This window comes from Coregonus clupeaformis, chromosome 6 (genome assembly GCF_020615455.1).
Source record: "Coregonus clupeaformis isolate EN_2021a chromosome 6, ASM2061545v1, whole genome shotgun sequence".
Lineage (NCBI taxonomy): Eukaryota > Metazoa > Chordata > Actinopteri > Salmoniformes > Salmonidae > Coregonus > Coregonus clupeaformis.
Genome location: NC_059197.1, coordinates 53375022 through 53395900, shown reverse-complemented (window position 1 = coordinate 53395900; position 20879 = coordinate 53375022). Strand labels below are relative to the sequence as shown.

The 20879-nt window shown below is 45.5% G+C and overlaps 1 protein-coding gene across 3 annotated transcripts in view; it reads right to left on the bottom strand.

Annotated features, from left to right (window-relative positions):
- LOC121568096 (tyrosine-protein phosphatase non-receptor type 12) overlaps nt 1-20879 on the bottom strand; it is a 67786-nt gene that overhangs the window by 17903 nt on the left and 29004 nt on the right. For all 3 annotated transcript variants that reach the window (XM_045220919.1, XM_045220921.1, XM_045220920.1), the window contains exons 2-12: nt 13389-13497; nt 12414-12490; nt 11472-11567; nt 11211-11249; nt 10858-10929; nt 10138-10197; nt 9728-9870; nt 9215-9281; nt 9029-9106; nt 6975-7073; nt 2892-2980 (exon numbers count right to left, since the gene is read on the bottom strand). In XM_045220919.1, coding sequence (XP_045076854.1) covers nt 2892-2980; nt 6975-7073; nt 9029-9106; nt 9215-9281; nt 9728-9870; nt 10138-10197; nt 10858-10929; nt 11211-11249; nt 11472-11567; nt 12414-12490; nt 13389-13497 — 929 coding nt within the window. The remainder of the gene's footprint in view (nt 1-2891; nt 2981-6974; nt 7074-9028; nt 9107-9214; nt 9282-9727; nt 9871-10137; nt 10198-10857; nt 10930-11210; nt 11250-11471; nt 11568-12413; nt 12491-13388; nt 13498-20879) is intronic.

The following is a 20879-nucleotide window of genomic DNA, read 5'->3' as shown; positions in this document are numbered from 1 at the left end:
TGTGTGGCTTCACTTTCCCACTGCAGCTAAAGCACTGAACACGTCTCTGGGTCTGGAAACCTTGAGCTGGAATGGCAGAGCAGGGAGGAGGATGATGTGTGGCTTATGGGCGTGATGACATGGTGATGGGGTGACACTGAGAATGTGTGCATGGACCATGATTCACCGTGTCGGACCTCGATAGAGTCCCTGAGGAATTCCAGCGACATCTTGACACTCGTGAACACACACACTAAATACACACTCACTCAAAACATCCCCCCACACACACCTACACACCAAGCTAGACACCCACATCGGACAATGCACAAAGGAATGTTGAGGGTGGAAGGTAGCCTAACGGATAGAGGGTCTCTCAGGGAAATAGGACAAATATAAGCACCCACCTAATTATTATGATGATGATTCCAGTATAAATAGCCCTAGCCTTCCATTCATGGTGCTGAATATGAAGAACAATTCAGCTTGTCACATTGTTCTTAGTGTTATCGACTGGCTTCCTTTAGAATCAAAACAACCCATTCTAAAGAATAGGAACATACCTGGCTAACCAGTGATGATTGGCTGAAGGAGAGAGACCCTTGACTTTACACTGGCCAGCAGAATGGAACAGATATTAACACACAGAGAGAGAGAGAGAGAGAGAGAGAGAGAGAGAGAGAGAGAGAGAGAGAGAGAGAGAGAGAGAGAGAGAGAGAGAGAGAGAGAGAGAGAGAGAGAGAGAGAGAGAGAGAGAGAGAGAGAGAGAGAGAGAGAGAGAGAGAGAGAGAGAGAGAGAGAGAGAGAGAGAGAGAGAGAGAGAGAGAGAGAGAGAGAGAGAGAGAGAGAGAGAGAGAGAGAGAGAGAGAGAGAGAGAGAGAGAGAGAGAGAGAGAGAGAGAGAGAGAGAGAGAGAGAGAGAGAGAGAGAGAGAGAGAGAGAGAGAGAGAGAGAGAGAGAGAGAGAGAGAGAGAGAGAGAGAGAGAGAGAGAGAGAGAGAGAGAGAGAGAGAGAGAGAGAGAGAGAGAGAGAGAGAGAGAGAGAGAGAGAGAGAGAGAGAGGAGAGAGAGGAGAGAGAGAATGTACTAGAATCTGAAGTCAAATGTCTACTGATGATCAGGTGCTTCTGTCACCAACCAAGGAGGGCCTACAGCAGCACCTAGATCTTCTGCACAGATTCTGTCAGACCTGGGCCCTGACAGTAAATCTCAGTAAGACAAAAATAATGGTGTTCCAAAAAAGGTCCAGTTGCCAGGACCACAAATACAAATTCCATCTAGACACTGTTGACTTAGAGTACACAAAAAACTATACATACCTCGGCCTAAACATCAGCGCCACAGGTAACTTCCACAAAGCTGTGAACGATCTGAGAGACAAGGCAAGAAGGGCCTTCTATGCCATCAAAAGGAACATAAAATTCGACATACCAATTAGGATCTGGCTAAAAATACTTGAATCAGTTATAGAACCCATTGCCCTTTATGGTTGTGAGGTCTGGGGTCCGCTCACCAACCAAGAATTCACAAAATGGGACAAACACCAAATTGAGACTCTGCATGCAGAATTCCGCAAAAATATCCTCAGTGTACAATGAAAAACACCAAATAATGGGGCGGCAGGTAGCTTAGTGGCTAAGAGCGTTGTGCCAGTAATCGAAAGGTCGCTGGTTCTAATCCCCGAGCCGACTAGGTGAAAAATCTGCCGATGTGCCCTTGAGCAAGGCACTTAACCCTAATTGCTCATGTAAGTCGCTCTGGATAAGAGCGTCTGCTAAATGACGTAAATGTAATGTAAAATGTAATGCATGCAGAGCAGAATTAGGCCGATACCCACTAATTATCAAAATCCAGAAAAGAGCCGTTAAATTCTATAACCACTTTAAAGGAAGCGATTCCCAAACCTTCCGTAACAAAGCCATCACCTACGGAGAGATGAACTTGGAGAAGAGTCCCCTAAGCAAGCTGGTCCCGGGGCTCTGTTCACAAACACAAACAGACCCCACAGAGCCCCAGGACAACAACAACAACACAATTAGACCCAACCAAATCATGAGAAAACAAAAAGAGAATTACTTGACACATTGGAAAGAATTAACAAAAAAACAGAGCAAACTAGAATGCTATTTGGCCCTAAACAGAGAGTAGACAGTGGCAGAATACCTGACCACTGTGACTGACCCAAACTTAAGGAAAGTTTTACTATGTACAGACTCAGTGAGCATAGTCTTGCTATTGAGAAAGGCTGCCGTAGGCAGACCTGGCTCTCAAGAGAAGGCAGGCTATGTGCACACTGCCCACAAAATGAGGTGGAAACTGAGCTGCACTTCCTAACCTCCTGCCAAATGTATGACCATATTAGAGACACATATTTCCCTCAGATTACAGCGATCCACAAAGAATTCCAAAACAAATCCAATTTTGATAAACTCCCTTATCTACTGGGTGAAAAACCACAGTGTGCCATCACAGCAGCAATATTTGTGACCTGTTGCCACAAGAAAAGGGCAACCAGTGAAGAACAATCACCATTGTAAATACAACCCATATTTATGTTTATTTATTTTCCCATTTGTACTTTAACTATTTGCACATTGTTACAACACTCTATATAGACATAATATGACATTTGAAATGTCTTTATTCTTTTGAAACTTCTGAGTGTAATGTTTACTGTTAATATTTATTGTTTATTTCACTTTTGTTTACTTCACTTGCTTTGGCAATGTTAACATACGTTTCCCATGCCAATAAAGCCCTTAAATTGAAATTGAATTGAGAAAGAGAGAGCTCAGCAGAAGGCCGAGATGATGCGGTTCCACATCAAACAGAGCGCAGGCTAGAACACCAACCACTGGGCTGTGTATGTACAGTGTTGCTGTATATATGATGATGTCACTGTACTGTACTGTACCTGCGTATGCGGGGTGGTTTGGGGGGCGGTGTGTCCCATCTCTCCTCGTCTGAGTGGGGTCCAGCTCTCTCTGGGCTGAGCCCCTCGTCCTGAGGAGGAGAAGAAACAGAGGGATTCAAAAAAAGATAAGAGAACTTTAGCTAATGTACCGTTTATCATTCGGGTCTGTCTGCACTGGTTCTAATAACAGCAAGGCAACATGGTTTCCAGTCCTGTTCATATCATCACTGGGGTTTCCTATACATAGTCCCAGGGGCTGGCTGTGTACTCACAGTCCATTTTAAACAGTATGTGTGTGTGCAGCGTCCATTTAAAATAGAGGCTAGCTGAGAAATCTATATCGAACACGATGAGGTAAGGTCAGCTCAGGTCACCCTGGTCATGTGTGCCAGTGTGTGTAGTGTGTGTTGTTCCTGCTATTGTCCCATGCTCCTGTTCATTAATAGGGAGATTATACTGGGTAGTCTGTGTCCAAACATTATTTATGTGTAAAAGCTCAGTTAGTGTTCATCTGTTGCTAGCTAGTTGCTACATATAGCCAACAGTGGGACTATACATGTGTCTGTATAGACATGATTACAGTACACAGAATACATATAGCCTAATACACAGTAGTCCATATAGCCTAATACACAGTAGTCCATATAGCCTAATACACAGTAGTCCATATAGCCTAATACACAGTAGTCCATATAGCCTAATACACAGTAGTCCATATAGCCTAATACACAGTAGTCCATATAGCCTAATACACAGTAGTCCATATAGCCTAATACACAGTAGTCCATATAGCCTAATGGTATCCTCTGTGTGTGCTGCTGTGTGTGTTTACTTGAGTGTGCTGCTGCAGTGTGTTTATGTGCACGCTAATGTGTGTGTAAGTAAGTCTGTGTGTGTGTGTGTGTGTGTGTGTGTGAACGCTGCTGTGTGTGTGCTGCTTAGTGTGTGTTGTTCCAATATATTCTCTTTCTCAGATGTGTGTTCTCTATTCTCAGGCTGTGGGAGAGGAACAGGGGAGGAGAAGAGAGAGGAGGAGAGGAGAGGAAGAGGGAGAGAGGAGGAGAGAAAGCGAGGAGAGGGAGAGGGGACGAGAGGAGCATGATGTCACAGTTTTCCTAAACAGGACGTCAGCCACAGCTCCTGGCACGCTGCCAGACCCCAACTCTCTCTCCCTCCCTCCCTCCCTCCCTCCCTCCCTCTCTCTCCCTCCCTCCCTCCCTCCCTCCCTCTCTCTCTCCCTCCCTCCCTCCCTCCCTCTCTCTCTCCCTCCCTCCCTCTCTCTCTCTCTCTCTCTCTCTCCCTCCCTCCCTCTCTCCTCTCTCTCTCTCTCTCCCTCCCTCCCTCCCTCCCTCCCTCCACACTTCTAGAACCATCAGCTCTCCTCCCTATTTCTCTCCTTTCTCCTCCTTCATTCATTTTCTCTCTCTCCCTTCCCAACTCCATCTCTCTAATCTTGTGACTTGCTAAGTTAGTATTCACTCTCTCTCGCTTGGCCTCTGTTCGTCATAGTGGAGTAACATCCTGTCTTTCTTTAGCTTCGGACACGTCTTGTGTGTGTGTGTGTGTGTGTGTGTGTGTGTGTGTGTGTGTGTGTGTGTGTGAGTGAGAGAGAGTAGAGTCAGTGTTTCTGTGTGATATAGTATATAAATCCCAGCCAGAGTGAAAATATGTGTCTATGTGTTCTGCCAGACAGATGTCCTGTAGGGAAGCAGAACTGGACAGAGAGGACCCAATTAAAACAAATGGGTAGAATCTCACTCCATCTCTTCCTCTCTCTCATGCTCCCTCCCCCCTCACCTCTCTATCTCTTCAGTCTATTCCTTCTTTCTCTCTCCCTCCCCCCTCACCTCTCTACCTCTTCAGTCTATTCCTTCTTTCTCTCTCCCTCCCCCCTCACCTCTCTACCTCTTCAGTCTATTCCTTCTTTCTCTCTCCCTCCCCCCTCACCTCTCTACCTCTTCAGTCTATTCCTTCTTTCTCTCTCCCTCCCTCTTATCTCTCTGGCGCTACAGGCTGCTGTGACAGCAGGACGAGAGGAAGAGGGAGGAAGAGAGAGAGAGAGAGGAAGAGAGAGGAAGAGAGCAACACAGAGTTCTGCCACCCCTTGAGGCCAGTCAAATTCTTCAAACACATCTGTGTGTGTGTGTGTGTGTGTGTTCACAGAACTTTCTGACCAGCCCATCTGCTCAGTGAATCAGCCTGGAAGCTTTTGTTGTTGTGAGTTAACATTTCCTGGAGACAAAAAGTACAGTGTGTTTAAGACAGAGAGAGAGTGTGTGTGTGAGTGAGTGTGAGAGAGGGAGTGTGTGTGTGTGTCCGGTGGGGGGGGGGCAACATGGCCAGCCGTGCTGTTTCTGAGGAGGAATTTGGAACCTGAAGCACTTCAGAGGAAGACAAACATTTCTTACTGTTGTGGGGGAGTGAGTGTGATGGGGTGTTGTGACAAGGGGAGGAAGAGGCAGAATATTGTCTAGCTAGAGTGGTTATGTAATATAGGTAGAGTTGTCAGGTATTTGGGAGGTATTGGGGTTCTTGTCCGAGGTAGAAATGTCATGTTATATGTGGTGGTGCTGTAATGTCATGTTATATGTGGTGGTGCTGTAACGTCATGTTATATGTGGTGGTGCTGTAATGTCATGTTATATGTGGTGGTGCTGTAATGTCATGTTATATGTGGTGGTGCTGTAATGTCATGTTATATGTGGTGGTGCTGTAATGTCATGTTATATGTGGTGGTGCTGTAATGTCATGTTATATGTGGTGGTGCTGTAATGTCATGTTATATGTGGTGGTGCTGTAACGTCATGTTATATGTGGTGGTGCTGTAACGTCATGTTATATGTGGTGGTGCTGTAACGTCATGTTATATGTGGTGGTGCTGTAACGTCATGTTATATGTGGTGGTGCTGTAACGTCATGTTATATGTGGTGGTGCTGTAACGTCATGTTATATGTGGTGGTGCTGTAATGTCATGTTATATGTGGTGGTGCTGTAATGTCATGTTATATGTGGTGGTGCTGTAATGTCATGTTATATGTGGTGGTGCTGTAATGTCATGTTATATGTGGTGGTGCTGTAATGTCATGTTATATGTGGTGGTGCTGTAATGTCATGTTATATGTGGTGGTGCTGTAATGTCATGTTATATGTGGTGGTGCTGTAATGTCATGTTATATGTGGTGGTGCTGTAATGTCATGTTATATGTGGTGGTGCTGTAATGTCATGTTATATGTGGTGGTGCTGTAATGTCATGTTATATGTGGTGGTGCTGTAATGTCATGTTATATGTGGTGGTGCTGTAATGTCATGTTATATGTGGTGGTGCTGTAATGTCATGTTATATGTGGTGGTGCTGTAATGTCATGTTATATGTGGTGGTGCTGTAATGTCATGTTATATGTGGTGGTGCTGTAATGTCATGTTATATGTGGTGGTGCTGTAATGTCATGTTATATGTGGTGGTGCTGTAATGTCATGTTATATGTGGTGGTGCTGTAATGTCATGTTATATGTGGTGGTGCTGTAATGTCATGTTATATGTGGTGGTGCTGTAATGTCATGTTATATGTGGTGGTGCTGTAATGTAAGGGTGTGTGGTAATGTAGAAAAGGCTAATGGTGTGTAAAGAAATGCTCACATGGCATCGTGGGGCTCTGAGTTAATGGGGCTTGCCAGGAGCTGTAGTGTTGCGTGTGGTAGTGTTGCGTGTGGTAGTGTTGCGTGTGGTAGTGTTGCGTGAGGTAGTGTTGCGTGTGGTAGTGTTGCGTGCGGTAGTGTTGCGTGCGGTAGTGTTGCGTGCGGTAGTGTTGCGTGCGGTAGTGTTGCGTGCGGTAGTGTTGTGTGCGGTAGTGTTGCGTGCGGTAGTGTTGCGTGTGGTAGTGTTGCGTGTGGTAGTGTTGTGTGCGGTAGTGTTGTGTGCGGTAGTGTTGCGTGCGGTAGTGTTGTGTGCGGTAGTGTTGCGTGTGGTAGTGTTGCGTGCGGTAGTGTTGCGTGCGGTAGTGTTGTGTGCGGTAGTGTTGCGTGCGGTAGTGTTGTGTGCGGTAGTGTTGCGTGCGGTAGTGTTGTGTGTGGTAGTTCTCACCATGCCACCATGGATCTCTGAGTTGGTGGGGCCCTCCAGGAGCTGCAGCTGTTTCTCAAAGAGCTGAGAGATGGCTCTGTGAACCAACTCATACTGCTCCTGTAGGGGGGAGAGAGAGAGAGGGGGAGGGAGGGGGGAGGGAGGGAGAGAGAGAGATAGGGAGGGGAACGGGGGAGAGAGACAGAAAGAGGACAGTGAGGCAACACACAACACTGTGAACACAACACTGTGAACACAACACTTGTATTCATTTTAAAAGGCCCAGATACTCCGTCGATATTACCCTCGACCACGCCCACAAATTGGGGAAAACCAACTCCTTCCTATTGACCTCTATTGTAAAAGAGCCAACTTCGACTTAGATGTGTTGTTATAAAGAGAAAGCAAAACATGCCAAAAAGCTGCTGTGTTGTTCATGTAACCAGGTCAAAAATCCCCACCTCCAGTTCCTGTGGCTTCAGGCTATTCGGCGTGGGAGAGTGGGAAATGTGGGGACACGGTGTCCGAGTACACTACACGTATCTATGTGTGTGGAAAACATTTCATCACAGGTAAGACATTTCACTTGTTTAGTACAGTCCGTTTGTAACTCCACTCACTACATTGTGGCTGCTAGCACTGTCATGAAGAGAGGCATGAGGGAAGCCCGACAATATTATGTTTCTCTAAGTAGTGAGAGCGCTCGGGAGAAGGCAATGTTGAAAAGTCATCTTTAGACACGTTTGTCCTTTCCTTCAATGTAGTTCTGTATTTGACTAAAACAAGCAGACAAGAAAATTGCGTTTGAAAAATGTCCCGTTTTTTGCTGTGAGCCAGCGTGGTAAGCACAGGTTGTTTTCCCTTCTACCGAATACCGGCTAGGCCTCTACAGCAGCACAGAACACTATGGAGACAGCACTCGTATTCATATTAAAACCATGTTTCCCTTCTACCGAATACCGGCTAGGCCTTTACAGCAACACACAACACTATGGAGACAGCACTCGTATTCATATTAAAACCATGTTTCCCTTCTACCGAATACCGGCTAGGCCTTTACAGCAACACACAACACTATGGAGACAGCACTCGTATTCATATTAAAACCATGTTTCCCTTCTACCGAATACCGGCTAGGACTCTACAGCAGCACAGAACACTATGGAGACAGCACTCGTATTCATATTAAAACCATGTTTCCCTTCTACCGAATACCGGCTAGGCCTTTACAGCAACACACAACACTATGGAGACAGCACTCGTATTCATATTAAAACCATGTTTCCCTTCTACCGAATACCGGCTAGGCCTTTACAGCAACACACAACACTATGGAGACAGCACTCGTATTCATATTAAAACCATGAGACCCAGACACAGCCAAATGCAGATTGACACACTGTAGACAAAGACTTCAGTGGTCATTTTGATCACAGGCACATTACCTTGGTCTGAACAGCAGAATGCCACATTACCTTGGTCTGACCAGCAGAATGTCACATTACCTTGGTCTGAACAGCAGAATGTCACATTACCTTGGTCTGAACAGCAGAATGTCACATTACCTTGGTCTGACCAGCAGAATGTCACATTACCTTGGTCTGAACAGCAGAATGTCACATTACCTTGGTCTGAACAGCAGAATGTCACATTACCTTGGTCTGAACAGCATAATGTCACATTACCTTGGTCTGAACAGCAGAATGTCACATTACCTTGGTCTGAACAGCAGAATGTCACATTACCTTGGTCTGAACAGCAGAATGCCACATTACCTTGGTCTGACCAGCAGAATGTCACATTACCTTGGTCTGAACAGCAGAATGTCACATTACCTTGGTCTGACCAGCAGAATGTCACATTACCTTGGTCTGAACAGCAGAATGTCACATTACCTTGGTCTGACCAGCAGAATGTCACATTACCTTGGTCTGAACAGCAGAATGTCACATTACCTTGGTCTGAACAGCAGAATGTCACATTACCTTGGTCTGAACAGCAGAATGTCACATTACCTTGGTCTGAACAGCAGAATGTCACATTACCTTGGTCTGAACAGCAGAATGTCACATTACCTTGGTCTGAACAGCAGAATGCCTCTGTGTTCTCATCTCCTGAATCAGCCGGAACACGTTGAAGTCTTCTGGAATCTTCTACAAACCAACAAGAACAATACACTCAGTGGTCTATCTATGCTCCTGGAAACAGCAAAGGCAATACGTTGAGTGTGTGTGTGTGTGTGCGTTTCATACTGTACGTACCCCAGCCTTTAGTAGGTTCCACGTGTAGTCTATAGCACAGATGGCTCCTGTCCTCCCACAGCCAGCACTGTCAACAAACAACAACAATCAGAAAGAAACAGCCTAGAGACACAGACTACATCTCACAGCTTCCATTAGGCTTGGTGGCTTTACACCAGGAGCTAACATTCACAGTGTGTATATTCTAAGCTACGTTATATGTTCACACACTTAACAGCCTATGAAAAAAATCCCCCCCGGCCCCCAACATCCCCGTCTCCGGCTCCCCTCCATTCTCCCACGGTAGTGAGCAGTGAATCCCCAGGGCCAGTAGAGAGGAACAGAGGGACAGACATGTGGCTCCAATCAGCCTTATGATGCTGATAATGAGGGGCCTGAAGGGACTCGTTGACGTTCATTAATGGAGGAGCAGAAATCAAAGAGCTGAGCTGGTCGTTTGGAGAGCGACCCCCACAGACCTCCGCAGCTGGGCCTGGGATGTGTGTGTGTGTGTGTGTGTGTGTGTGTGTGTACCTGCAGTGTATACAGATGGGTACGTCATCATGCTCCTGGTACTCTCTCATCAGACCAATCATATCCAAGATGGAGTCAAAGGATGAGGGGACGTCATGGTCTGGCCAGTTGATGTAATGGAACTGGGTTATCCTCCTTGTCTCCTGTAGGGAGGGAGGGGGGAGAGGGAAGGGAGAGGGAGGAGGGAGCGAGAGAGAGAGGGAGGGATGGTGGAGAGGGAGAGAGGAGAGAGAGAGAGAGAGAGAGAAAGAGAGACAGAAGTGAGAAGTGATAGAAAGAGGAAGGGAGAGAGAGAGAAAGGGGGAGAAAGAGGATATGGTTTCCAGAAAGAGCAGATTGATGTCTTGTGCATGATGAAACTGAAAGCCTATTGTCTATCTGTCTGTGGGGAAGAGAAGAGAACTACTCACATTTTCATGCTCCACTGTCAGGGTCCTGATGAAATAGTCGGTTCTAGGCTGTTCTGATTCCTGTCAGCAGAAATAGAGGAATGAGCCTAACTGTACGGTGTACAATATTATAGGCCTCATCAGTTTCAAAAAGCAACGCTTCAGAAAACATGTGATCAGTTGAAATGTTTTATTGTTGAATAACAACAGACTAAGTCCCTACTCTACTTGTTACAATGAGCCTTTCTACAGCAGCTACTTCTGACTGTGTGTATTGGCTTGGGACACAGAGAACACTGAGTGCCTTCAGTTGGTCAAAGGCCACGGTCTGCCTCTTTATATACAGTCCTGTCTGGCCCTCTGTTTGCCTGTTACACTGAGTACTGCTTACTGGGCTCTGTGTGTGTGTGTGTGTGTGTGTGTGTGTGTATCAAATGTATGCACTCCCTTCACATGAATACTGCATACTCCAAATGTAATAACACAGCCACTGTAGTTCCCACTTAGCTCTTCCATACTGGACAGCACACTAACCCCAGAGCATGGAGCTCCACAGTCTCTGGAGAACAGGTCCATCACTGTAGAGCTCTGTAGCTAAAGAGGGCACTTTAAAATAGCTCTTCCCTTTAATATGAGGCTCTGCATAGCTGGAGGATGAGGTAGCTACAGCTCAGTAAATAGAATGGAGGTGTGTGTGTGTGTGTGTGTGTGTGTGTGTGTGTGTGTGTGTGTGTGTCTTACACAGGAGATTCTGAATGGGCCAAAAGACATGGGCTCATCGCCAAACAGGGGAAAGTACCGCTCACACTTTTTCTAAAAGGAAAATAGGAAAAATACACGTTAGCATTTCAGAGGCTTTCTGTCAGTTTCAAAACCTGAACCACATTCTCCACAAAATAACATATGAAACTCTCTCTATCTCTATCAAACATATGAAAGAGGGAAATATGAAAACACTTCAGCATTATCAACATAAATATCTTACTCTACACACTGAAGGGCTCTTCGTGTGAAATCAATAGTGAAAGTGGTTTCTTTCATATTACTATAGCATAATACCATACGGATGATGTCTTAAGGATCAAACCACTTACCCTTCCCATCTCGAATTCTCGACATGCCATTACGATGACCTGCAACATCGGAAACGGAAAGGTTTTCAATTTACATCACGCTAGAAAACATTTACATTCCAATAAGTGTATTCTGTACCATCCCATGCTAATAAACCTGACACACAGGATATGCTATTATAAACACATTAACACCCAAAACAAACAGTACTTCCTAGGAATTACAGTCTCAAAGAGCAGTGTCAGAAACAGTGTGTGTGTCTCAGTGTGTGAGTGACTCACGGCTACACTGTACTCCCAGTTCATTCTCCAGAAGTCCATGACAGTGTTGGGTAGAGGACCCTGGGTAGCGATGTAAGCCTCTGGACCATCCATTCCCTGGTAACACAAAACAACTAATATTAGAGGGATGGATGAACTAACACACAGTTAGTTTAGTGAGAGGACAAGCAGAGGAGGAGAGGGAGAGGAGGAGGAGGGAGGAAGAGGAGGAGTGAGGAAGAGGAGGTGGAGGAGGAGGGGGGAAGAGGAGGATGGAGGAGGAGGAGGGACGGAGGGAGAGGAGGAGGGAGGAAGTGGAGGAGGGAGAGGAGGAAGAAGGAAAACACACTCAGACACGTTTAGTCAGGCCAGCCTGTTGGTAGGGTGTAATTGATCACCTTGTGTGACCCAGCTGAGAGTCATTAGCTTCCACACAGTGTGCAGGTTGCTTTGCTACACTCCACATGACTATCACCTGGAAGACCCTCTGTCGCCTCTAGCTACTAAACAAAACAACATGTTGTGGACTAGGTGTCCAATAGCTACGTGTTAACATTCTCTATCCCTCATCATTCCTTCTGGTCTATTTAAAGTGTTGACCGCTGACTGGACAGACAATCAGGGTGAAACTGAAGACGTGCTGCTGCCATGTTTGTGGACCTGTAAGCTTATCTCCGCACATCCGCTTCCGTCCCTCCCACACACACACACACACACACACACACACACACACACACACACACACACACACACACACACACACACACACACACACACACACACACACACACACACACACACACACACACACACACACACACACACACACACACACACACACACACACACACACACACACACAACTGAGCGGAAAAAGGCTGTGTAAGCCGTGGGATGGCAGATGGGTGAGGTCACACACATCATGCAGTCACGGGTCTGAGGTGTGTAGAAAGCCAACTGTACCTTGATGAAGCTGGCATTGATGTAATCTGCATCCTGATTGGTTGTTTTTAAAGTCAGCTTTACCCTCGTGTGGTCAACTGTGGGAGAGAAGAGGATACGTGTTAGAGAGAGAGAGAGAGAGAACAGAGAGTGATAGGAGAGAGAGAAAGAAAGAGAGAGAAGGAGAGAGAGAAAGAAAGAGAGAGAAGGAGAGAGAGAGAGAGAGAGAGAGAGAGAGAGAGAGAGAGAGAGAGAGAGAGAGAGAGAGAGAGAGAGAGAGAGAGAGAGAAAGTGAGTGAGAGAGAGAGAAAGTGAGTGAGAGAGAAAGTGAGTGAGAGAGAAAGAGCGACAGATTAGAGGGAATAAAGATTGAAAGGATGTGGCTGGTAAACAGAACAAATAAATCATGTAAAATGTTTCCAGCATTGTATAACAATAATACCGTATAAACCCTCTATATTTAACTGTTCCATCTGTAGCCTCCATCCATCCCATCATTGGAGGTATGATGTTCTGAATTAAGAGGCAGGGGGGCTTCAGATGACAGATGTTAGTATCCTGTAAAATGGCCTCCATGATGCCATGTTGTTCTAGTAGAGAAGAGGGGGGTGGGACAGAGAAGATTGTGTGTGTGTGTGTGTGTGTGTGTGTGTGTGTGTGTGTGTGTGTGTGTGTGTGGATGCTATGTTGTCGGGTAGAAAGGCCAAGAGGATGTGTGTGTGTGTGTGTGTGTGTGTGTGTGTTGTGTGTGTGTGTGTGTGTGTGTGTGTGTGGATGCTATGTTGTCGGGTAGAAAGGCCAAGAGGATGTGTGTGTGTGTGTGTGTGTGTGTGTTGTGAGGGGCTGTGGCCAGAGTTGATTTTTCCAGTCCACTCAGAGCCCTGCTCTCTCTGCCCTCAGGCCTGTAGCATTAATGGGATTCTCTCCAGTAATATCCATCTATCCCCCTGGCTCTAAAAGCCATTAGAGAGGCCACACACACACACGATTACATACACGGCAGGATGTCTTTATAGCGGTTCTTTTTCACATTCTCTTCCTTTTCCCCAACGACGGTGGGGTAGATCTTCTCTGTCCTGTATTTGGTCGATAATCTTCGTAATCTCTGCAGGGAGAAAAAAACAACAAGAGAGAAATTGTTATTATGACGATGTCTGCTTTAATACGACTTCTGTGTTTTTCTGTCTACCTCCTATAGAGAGCCTACCAAAGAGCATACCAAATGGCACCCTATTTCCCTTTAGTGCACTACTTTTGACCAGAGTCCTCTAAAGGGAATAGGGTACCGTTTGGGACACATCCGTATGGGGGGGGGGGGGGGGTGGGGGGTGTATAGTGTGGGATAGCATCAGTGATTGATGGTCAAGAGAAACGTTAGAGGGACGTTGTACAATCCAGTCATATTTCAGCAGTGTCATAAGAACGCCTCCCAGAGATCGTATCGGCGCCCACCCATGAGGTTAAGGATCTTGAAGAGATCCTATTTGACTACCCACGACCCTCTCCAGCCCCCCTAATAGCCCTGCAGAGACCAGCCCACCTAGACACTATCCAGTAGCTAACAGTTTAGGAATGCCCTAGTCCCCCTCGTGCAGCTCCACGACGCTACCTCGCCCCTTAGTGCTTCCTATGGAGCTTCTCACACAGCTCCATCTCTGGCTTCATTGGGAACTTCCAAACTCTCACGACAGCACCCTTGATCTCCAAGCTGAGGCCCTTAATTCAACTCTGCCCTCCAGCTTCCAGCTCCGCTCTGAGGCCCAGCCCCGCTCTGAGGCCCAGCCCCGCTCTGAGGCCCAGCCCCGCTCTGAGGCCCAGCCCCGCTCTGAGGCCCAGCTGCCCCAGTATTAATTACAGTGACAGTGTGTCGTTCAGCTCCACTCTAGCAGGCCACATATTCCTCAGGGACAGAACAGTAATGAGATGCTGCTTCAGCACATTAGCTCTAGGGATAAAAAGTAGTTTCTGCAAGCGTGCACACTCATACATAGACACTACACACTCGCTAGAAACGCCACACACACACCCTAATTAGGAACTAAGCTTAAGAGGGTGTTGATGGAAGCTTCTCAAGATGTAATTACTAGTGACATTAATCAAAATAAAAGACATTGAAGCAAATGGTCTAATAATTAGCGGCCATTTTTCCAATACATGCACTGCTGCTGAGGCTGCACTTGAAGGAGCGGCCTAGTAACAGAGAGGATGCTGGTAACAGAGAGGATGCTGGTAACAGAGGATGCTGGGAACAGAGAGGATGCTACTTCACTGTAGTTCTCAACTATAAGAGCCAATCTCCCTCCCTCCCTCTCTCTCTCTCTCCATCCATCCCTCCCCCTCCCTCCCCCCATCCCCCCCCCATCCCTCTCCCTCTCTCCACCCTCTCCCTCTACACCCCCCCGCCCCCTCTCCCTCTACATCCCTCCCCCCTCTCCCTCCCCCTCTTCTCAAACTGAGATAAAGCAACGTGGGCGTGCGGTAGCCGGGTTTTGGGGGATCGTGTGAAACTTCAGCCTCCCTCTCTTTTTCCCTCTTTATAAAAAGAACACGCTACCCTAGCTGTGGCCTACAAACTCAACAGCTACAGTGACTACTGTCGTGGTCATCTGGTGTTGTAGTGGGTGTGGGTGTTGGAGTGGTTGGGTGTGGGTGTGGGTGTTGTAGTGGGAATGGGTTTGGGTGTTGGAGTGGTTGGGTGTGGGTGTGGGTGTTGTAGTGGGAATGGGTTTGGGTGGTGGAGTGGTTGGGTGTGGGCCTTGTGGTCCAGCCATGGCTCCAGCCAAGTTGAAGTTTTAAGTCCACCTACCAAGCCCTTTTGTATCTGAATAGCAACGCCCCACCTCAAGCGTTAGGGTAAGCGTACCTAGACTTTGTCATGCGGAAACAGAATCAATAGAGCATCTCTTTTGGTACTGTCCATCGGGGGCTTGTTTTTGGAGTCAGGTCCAGGAATGGTTGTTATGCCATAATATCAGGGTGCAGTTGGACCTGCAAACTATATTGTTGGGGATTTGAAGTCAGTCAATAGGAAATATTGTGCTCTTGGGTAAAATGTTTATTTTGGGGGCAATTTGGGCAGAAATGTTGCAGATGGGGAGGTTCAAGTCCCTAGTGAGACTGGAGGGGTGATTGGCAAGAGAACATGGTAGAATGATGCTTTACTGGGAAAGATGGGTTGATCTGTGGCTGTCTGAAGGGTGGAATTGATGAGTGTTGGAATAGTTACGTATATACACAAATGTACAGTAGAAATGTTTGAGGTCCTCCAAATCAGGGGTTAGGGTGGGGATGGGACTATTGTATGTTTTGCGTTTCGCCATTTATGATTTGTGGTTTGGCTTCATGCTGTGAGCGGTGTGTCTGCTGGTCCTGGTAGTTTCATGCTGTGAGCAGTGTGTCTGCTGGTCCTGGTAGTTATGGGAAGTTTCATGCTGTGAGCAGTGTGTCTGCTGGTCCTGGTAGTTTCATGCTGTGAGCGACATGTGTGTGCTGGTCCTGTTAGTTTCATGCTGTGAGCGGTGTGTCTGCTGGTCCTAGTAGTTCTGGGTAGTTTCATGCTGTGAGCAGTGTGTCTGCTGGTCCTAGTAGTTCTGGGTAGTTTCATGCTGTGAGCAGTGTGTCTGCTGGTCCTAGTAGTTCTGGGTAGTTTCATGCTGTGAGCGGTGTGTCTACTGGTCCTGGTAGTTTCATGCTGTGAGCAGTGTGTCTGCTGGTCCTGGTAGTTTCATGCTGTGAGCAGTGTGTCTGCTGGTCCTGGTAGTTATGGGAAGTTTCATGCTGTGAGCAGTGTGTCTGCTGGTCCTGGTAGTTTCATGCTGTGAGCGACATGTGTGTGCTGGTCCTGGTAGTTTCATGCTGTGAGCGGTGTGTCTACTGGTCCTGGTAGTTTCATGCTGTGAGCAGTGTGTCTGCTGGTCCTGGTAGTTTCATGCTGTGAGCGGTGTGTCTGCTGGTCCTGGTAGTTTCATGCTGTGAGCAGTGTGTCTGCTGGTCCTGGTAGTTTCATGCTGTGAGCAGTGTGTCTGCTGGTCCTGGTAGTTTCATGCTGTGAGTTGTGTGTCTGCTGGACTTGTATTGAGGCGACCCTCAGAAAAACACATTTTTCCCATATTTTTTGTACCGTCTCAGATAAGTGATCATACTTTATGGGTTACTTTAAGAGATTAATTTACTGATATGTACATGATAGCATATTTCATGGGCATTCATGTTTTTCTTGCCAATTGAAATGGGTTTTTTATGCTAACAGTCCTGCCTGCATGTCACAGCCACACAGTCGCAACATAACTTGATGAACTACAACATGATAATAGATTTCAGGCATTCACAACTTACATTTTTAAATGCATTTTGTTTAATTCTACTGTTAAATGAAACTTGCATTGTTATACAGATTACATTTGAGTAAATTGTACATTTATCTCAGGTGGGCTTAAAGGGTACAGTAGAATAAAAAGCACTGCCTCTGTACAGAACGTAAATGGCAATAAAGCAATGTTGTTCAATATGATCAATACTAACTTTGCATAATATTGTAGTCGATTGTGTATATTTGTACTCAAAACAATTGGTTTCCAAATATTTTATGAGTAGACTTTGCTATTCTGTGTTCTTCACCATAAATGACTGTTGTTCCAATAAGCCCCAGTATGCTCCTATTAAGCCTGGTTTGCATTGGAACACATGGGGATAGCGTGTTGATATCCCTAATATTGAATGAACATGAGCATAAATAGGTTTTTTGATCAGATTTAAATTGATGAAAACTACAAAAACTAAAGCCATGGTGTCTTTACCAAGATTAGAAACAATTAGTAATCTCTGTACCCTCTCCAAAATGAGAGAGAGAGAGAGAGAGAGAGAGAGAGAGAGAGAGACAGAAGGGAAGAGAGAGAGAGAGAGAGAGAGAGAGAGAGAGAGAGAGAGAGAGAGAGAGAGAGAGAGACAGAAGGGAAGAGAGAGAGAGAGAGAGAGAGAGAGAGAGAGAGAGAGAGAGAGAGAGAGAGAGAGAGAGAGAGAGAGAGAGAGAGAGAGAGAGAGAGAGAGAGAGAGAGAGAGAGAGAGAGAGAGAGAGAGAGAGACAGAAGGGAAGAGAGAGAGAAAGAGAAAGGGAGGGAGAGAGAGAGAGAGAGATCTGCATAGTAAGCAGTAACTTACTACTATTATTATTGTTATTATTATTATTATTGTTGTGATTATTGTTCTAAATAGTAGTGGTACGGGTAGTAGGGGTGATGGTAATGATAGCAGTTTAATGATGGTAGTGGTAGTAGTGATGTAATGGTGAGGATGACAGTTAGTTATAAGTTAGTTATAGTTTAATTTTCCATGTTTAGCCTTTTATATTGATTATATTTCTACTATTTACTGTTACCATTTTATTGTTGTTATTTTTTTTATTATTATTATTATTTACTACCATTTTATATTATTATTCTTTATTATTTTATTACAATGTATATTGTATACATTGTTGCTTTGGCAATATTGACGCAATGTTTTTCATGCCAATAAAGCAGCTTGAGAGAGAGAGAGAGAGACCTGGGCCCTGACAGTAAATCTCAGTAAGACAATAATAATGGTGTTCCAAAAAAAGTCCAGTTGCCAGGACCACAAATACAAATTCCATCTAGACACTGTTGCCCTAGAGCACACAAAAAACTATACATACCTCGGCCTAAACATCGGTGCCACAGGTAACTTCCACAAAGCTGTGAACGATCTGAGAGACAAGGCAAGAAGGGCCTTCTATGCCATCAAAAGGAACATAAAATTTGACATACCAATTAGGATCTGGCAAAAAATACTTTAATCAGTTATAGAACCCATTGCCCTTCATGGTTGTGAGGTCTGGGGTCCGCTCACCAACCAAGAATTCACAAAATGGGACACACACCAAATTGAGACTCTGCATGCAGAATTCTGAAAAAATATCCTCAGTGTACAACGAAAAACACCAAATAATTCATGCAGAGCAGAATTAGGCCGATACCCGCTAATTACCAAAACCAGAAGAGAGTCGTTAAATTCTATAACCACTTAAAAGGAAGCGATTCCCAAACCTTCCATAACAAAGCCATCACCTAGAGAGATGAACTTGGAGTAAGCTGGTCCTGGGGCTCTGTTCACAAACACAAACAGACCCCACAGAGCCCCAGGACAGCAACACAATTAGACCCAGCCAAATCATGAGAAAACAAAAAGAGAATTACTTGACACATTGGAAAGAATTAACAAAAAAACTGAGCAAACTAAAATGCTATTTGGCCCTAAACAGAGAGTACACAGTGGCAGAATACCTGACCACTGTGACTGACCCAAACTTAAGGAAAGCTTTGATTATGTACAGACTCAGTGAGCATAGCCTTGCTATTGAGAAAGGCCGCCGTAGGCAGACCTGGCTCTCAAGAGAAGACAGGCTATGTGCACACTGCCCACAAAATGAGGTGGAAACTGAGCTGCACTTCCTAACCTCCTGCCAAATGTATGACCATATTAGAGACACATATTTCCCTCAGATTACACAGATCCACAAAGAATTCCAAAACAAACCCAATTTTGATAAACTCCCTTATCTACTGGGTGAAATACCACAGTGTGCCCTCACAGCAGCAAGATTTGTGACCTGTTGCCACAAGAAAAGGGCAACGAGTGAAGAACAAACACCATTGTAAATACAACCCATATTTATGTTTATTTATTTTCCCATTTGTACTTTAACTATTTGCACATTGTTACAACACTGTATATAGACATAATATGACATTTGAAATGTCTTTATTCTTTTGGAACTTCTGAGTGTAATGTTTACTGTTAATATTTATTGTTTATTTCACTTTTGTTTACTATCTACTTCACTTGCTTTGGCAATGTTAACATACGTTTCCCATGCCAATAAAGCCCTTAAATTGAGAGAGAGAGAGAGAGAGAGAGAGAGAGAGAGAGAGAGAGCGAGAGAGAGAGAGAGTGAGAGAAAGCGACGGAGAGAAAGAAAGAGAGAAAAAGAGGGAGAGAGAGAGGTGGATAATGTCTTTACCAGGTCTTGTCTCTGTCCTTGAAGACTACAGTATGTGTTTATCTCAGGCCTTCTTGCTGGAGAGGAGAACCGTGCAGTGCTCTGCTCTCTCAGGCATACAGTAATAACATTATATCTATTCTGGTCTCAAGTGGATTACATTTTCATCAGTACAGTACTGATTCTGTTCTGCGGAGGAGCAGAAGGGTCAGGGGTCAGACAGCAAACATCACAACACACACAAAGTTTGCGCTCTTACACACACAATCACATACACTCACACACACAGATGCTCAGACACAAAAACACATATATACATTTTCATGCACACACACACTCACACATCCACCCACGCCACATTGCACTATGCATGAGGAAACACAGTGTGCTAGAAATGGACCATTCCATGTTAGCACCTTCATGTCACCTGCAGGTTTAGAGTTAGGACTTAGTATTCAGTCAACATGGTTACTGGTGCAAGCAGCACGCTCTCAGTCAATCAGAATTGAGCCTGTGTGCTGGAAACAATTGTGAGCAATAGATGTGAGTAAATCAGGTACCGAGGGAGACTAGATGCTGTGTGTGTGTGTGTGTGTGTTCTGTTCACCCTGTCTGAAAGACACGGAGCAAACGAGGACTTTTGTCTGGCTGTTCATTATGATCATGCTGCTGTCTGTCCAGTGGCCCCAAGCCAGTGATGTGTGTGTGTCGAGGCGGGCCAGGCGGTAGTCCAGTCCATAAGCTCAGGGTAGGACAGGGTGAGGAGGGGTTGTACTGCAGCAGTGTGGGACCAGGGAGCTACCCTCTGATGAGTTGCAGTTGCCATGGAGCTCTGTGGAACAGAGGGCACACAGGCCTGTTTTCACAGCCTGCCAAGGGAGCTCTCCACTGGGCTGGATCACAAGGCGAGAGGGGGGTGGTGCTGGAGGTTCCTGGCACTTTACAATCTCACCCATCTAACCACATATAGTCTACGTCCTAAATGACATCCTATATAGTGCACTATTTTTGACCAGAGCCCTATGGGAATAGGGTGCCATTTGGGCCTACAACTCCAATGCAGAATTCTGAGAAAGATGTATTGGAGTGGCTTAGTTCAGTTCCAATTTAATTTATCTTTGGATGTCAGCTCTCATAACTGCAGTCATGCAATGCAGGGTCGTTAGAAAAACACTTTCAACATTAAATCTGCCTGGGCCCAAAATACCCGGCTTTAGGCCAAATATTCCCCCCACTGGGGCACAGAGCTGCATGGCTTGTAAAAGTTGAATTATTTTGGTCACAGAAAATGAAAAATCTATCCGACCATATTGTGTTGCATATGAACCCTGAGTCAGACAGTTATGGCATTATGTCTATATAAACAAACTATTTGTCTGTAAAATAAAAGGAGAGTACTCTCTCATCGGGTTCCAAATCAAACTGCTTTTTAAAAATCTGACCGTTGTCGGTGGAGTCATAAGAAAGAAAAC